The sequence below is a fragment of the Arachis ipaensis genome, chromosome B09, assembly GCF_000816755.2.
Source record: "Arachis ipaensis cultivar K30076 chromosome B09, Araip1.1, whole genome shotgun sequence".
NCBI classification, from domain to species: Eukaryota; Viridiplantae; Streptophyta; class Magnoliopsida; order Fabales; family Fabaceae; genus Arachis; species Arachis ipaensis.
Window position 1 is genome coordinate 8,247,338 of NC_029793.2, and position 3,484 is coordinate 8,250,821.

Consider the following 3,484-nt stretch of genomic DNA (forward strand, 5'->3'; position numbering starts at 1 on the left):
AACTATCGAAATAAACATTTGAAATTAATATATATTAGAATATAAATATACATTAAAAATAAATTAAAATTATATTAATATGTATTTATATATAAATATAAATATATAAAAACTGATTTAGTAAGTCATTTTTGGTATGTATGAGTGAGAATGAAAGCATGGGAAAGAAAAATAAGGAAGTGAAAATTGGCTAAAATCGATTAAAAAAATTGTCTGCTCTAAAAACTTTTTCTTTGCAAAAGAAACCACAAAAACTGTAGAAGTCCAATCTTCCGCTTTGGACCATTCCGGTCCAAGACCACAGCCCGATTGGGCCCAATTGTTTTATCATCCAAAAAAAAAAAAGAGTTTCTTTGTTCTTCATCGTCTCCTTCGATGCAACACACACTAGGGTTTAGTTATCGCTGGTTCTCTGAAACTCCACGCACTAAAATATGGCGTCGAAAACCCTTCTCAGAAGCGGAGCTTCTCTCCTAAATCAGATGTCGAAATCGCTTCTCAATCAAACTCCACTACCGTATCTCAATTACCCTCAAATCTCGCCGCAGCTATTCCCTTCCCTCACTAGGATCCCGAGCTCTCCACAATTTCCCCAAAACGACGCCGAATCGCTCAAGAAGCTTTACACCGAAGGCTTCGTTTACCCCTGCGGCCTTCCTTCTCTCCGCTTCTTCTTACCTAATGGTACACTTCACTCTCTATTAACTGTTTCGGTTCGTTTATTTTATCGAAGGATGAAATCGGTTCTGCAACACATTTTGTTCATTTACAGTCTTTTTCATCGTTTAATTTGTTCATTTTGTACACATTTTGTTCTAATCGGTTCTGCTTGATTAGAATTAGAAGACTAGAAATATTTGACTCTGGTTTTTCCTGCTGTGGCTTGTGGTTGGTCGAAATGTCACTTGAAGATGAAAAGATATGATAAGAAGAGGATCACTTCAATTCTGGGTTTTATTTGTGCTTTTTAAGATAAAGTATATGAGAAAGGATCTTCAATGCTGAAGTTTTGGGGATTTTATCTTTGTTATGCAACAAATAAGCCTTGTCCCACATGGTGGGCTCTCGATTACATTGATCAAATGATGCCAACCGTACTACCATATATCATACCAATGTTTAAACCATTCATTTTTTAGATCTCTGTTAATAGTTTCTTTTGATGTTTTGTTCGGTCTCCCTCCTCCATGTATGTACCTCTAGCTATAAGACTATCATCCATCTGATCCAATTTCATAACTAGAGCCTTTACATGTCTTATCTGAAGATATTGTGGAAAATACGCTGCTGATAGTTTGGCTTTTTTGAATTTATGTTGACGGTATGTGCATCAAAGGAGTATCCATTTTGATAGAACAGAGAAAGGAAATCTATATGCACCTGGAGCTGGATTGTGTATCACTGGTTACTCAAATACAAATTTTATTTATTTATCCAAGATAAGAGGCATGCAGCTGTGCCATCTCTTCGACAACAATAGTTTTTGTGTAGCAAGCAGATGGGGTAATGCCTCCTTGGATGACAGTTACTTTGGCTTCAGTTGCATTTTGGGAAGAAAAGATTGACGCTTTTTCTCATTATCTTCATGTCAACGTAGTGTTTGTTATGAGGAAGCACTCGTGGAACTAAAGTCATTGAATTATTGTTAATTTGTTGGTTTAGGTTGCAAGCCTTGAGATAAGTGGGATTAAAGGAGTTCTTATCAAGGAAAAAGGGAATAATGTCACGTTGGTGATCAAATTAGCCTTTATCACGCACTCCAATTGTCATGTCATGCTTTGCATATCTATTCAGAAGTATATTTCCCACACTAGGTTGACATTAACACTTGTTTTCTGAAAATTTTAAAGCAGTTGGTTACACTTATTCCATCTTAAAAGATTTCTTTCTAATTAGTGTTTATTCTGTTCTGTAGGAGATGCTTCTTCAGACGATCCAATGATTTTATTCCCCAAAAGGACGTTTCAACCTAGCATCATTAGACGAAAGAGGAATCATGGTTTTTTTGCTCGGTAAATACTTTTGTGTATGTCTCCTTTAGAGATGGGAAAATATGACTATTTATCCTTTCTTCTTTCACATGAATGTCCATACTCTACGCTAAGGCTAATGATGCATACACAAAGAATTTGGATGAAGTAGATTGCCACTGAATTTTGATACATCATTCAATTTCATTCGATGACCTTTTGCTTATATCTGTTAGAATTCTTCAGTTGTATACAAATTGTTTTATGGAATATGACACCACATTGAGTAATATTTTTCCTTGTGTTGCTTGTGACTCTAGACTGTGATTGCTCTGTTTTTGGGCAAGCATAGGTAGATATTGGGGCCTTGGGGGGCATTTAATATCATCCCAATTGTTTTTCATAACTAAGAAAACAAAAGGCTAAATAAGTGTAACATTTTAGATTATGACCACATAAGGTGGCATACCTGGTTTATGTTACTATTCCCAACTGCCAAGTACTACCTCTTTTTATTGTGTTTGTCATTGGTATTTAGACCCTTCCGATAATCCATTCCATATGTGACTATATGTGTGGCTCAAACTTGAGACCATTAGTAAGTGGGCAAGCCTGTCTTCACCAATCTAGTGTTGGTCCAATGCTACTTTCTAAAATTTTCTTTATTAGAATTGTTACTGAAAATTCACTCGAGTAACCTCAACAGATCTGTGCCGTGTTGATGAAATAATTTTTCTTCTACATGATCAGGAAGGCAACCAAGGGTGGCAGAAGAGTAATTGCAAGAAGAATAGCTAAGGGTAGGTTTAGGATTACAGCTTAACGTCGTTGACTTGGAGCAAGACATCAAATTTAGAACTTAGTGCAGTTCATGGTATGATCCAGCAAAAGATGCTGAACTTTGTTATCTTCAGATCTCTTTTGAACAGGGATGGGGAACTGGGGATGTTTGTTGGTGCAGTATGCAAATGAGCAAAATATTGAGGCATCTAATATGTATGGATATTTTTATATTGTGGTTGTGATTCTCGAAAATAGATGCAATAATTTGCAAGCCTAGAATGGACAATTTCGATAGTGATTTCATTTTTCGGGTCTCCCTTTTCTTATTGAACTAGACTTGTATCAGATGAATGGACGATCATGGTGATGTATTGATGTGTGAACATTTTTCATTTCCAAATGAGTAGTTTGAAAGTTAAAATTGTACACGCTTTCTGATAAAATAGCCATTTTTCATCTGATAGTTTTTGGAAGAAGAATGGCTCAGCCATAGGAAAATAACAATAGTTATGAAACTTGCTTGTAGATGCTAATATCATGTTCTAGTAAACCCAAACAATTTAGCGAAGGGAAAAGACTCTGTTCTAAGTTCCAACTCTCCTTCAATAATCTATTTATAAGCTAAATGATCAAAGCTTGCTTGATATGGTGATATATATATATATATTCACTTAATTCGGTTACCGAACTGGCTGGGTGATAACAACGATGATATATGCTGAGCAGCTGAG

The 3,484-nt window shown here is 35.7% G+C and overlaps 1 protein-coding gene across 2 annotated transcripts; it reads left to right on the plus strand.

The window, feature by feature from the left end:
* On the plus strand, positions 359 to 3,179 carry LOC107618961. 2 transcript variants are annotated; one of them, XM_016321157.2, is made up of 3 exons: positions 359 to 684; positions 1,916 to 2,012; positions 2,721 to 3,179. In XM_016321157.2, the coding sequence occupies exons 1-3, from the start codon at positions 435 to 437 to the stop codon at positions 2,791 to 2,793; spliced, it is 420 nt and encodes a 139-aa protein (XP_016176643.1). In that variant the 5' UTR covers positions 359 to 434; the 3' UTR covers positions 2,794 to 3,179. The 2 variants fall into 2 exon arrangements, with proteins under 2 accessions (XP_016176643.1, XP_020966427.1); XM_021110768.1 differs by having other exon boundaries at positions 2,677 to 2,800.

Bases quoted from the DNA above. Each gene is read 5' to 3' on its own strand.
- LOC107618961 (XM_016321157.2), top strand. From the start codon at position 435: ATGGCGTCGAAAACCCTTCTCAGAAGCGGAGCTTCTCTCCTAAATCAG. The intron at 685-1,915 runs GTACACTTCACT...TCTGTTCTGTAG, and splicing joins CCGCTTCTTCTTACCTAATG to GAGATGCTTCTTCAGACGAT. The intron at 2,013-2,720 runs GTAAATACTTTT...CTACATGATCAG, and splicing joins AATCATGGTTTTTTTGCTCG to GAAGGCAACCAAGGGTGGCA.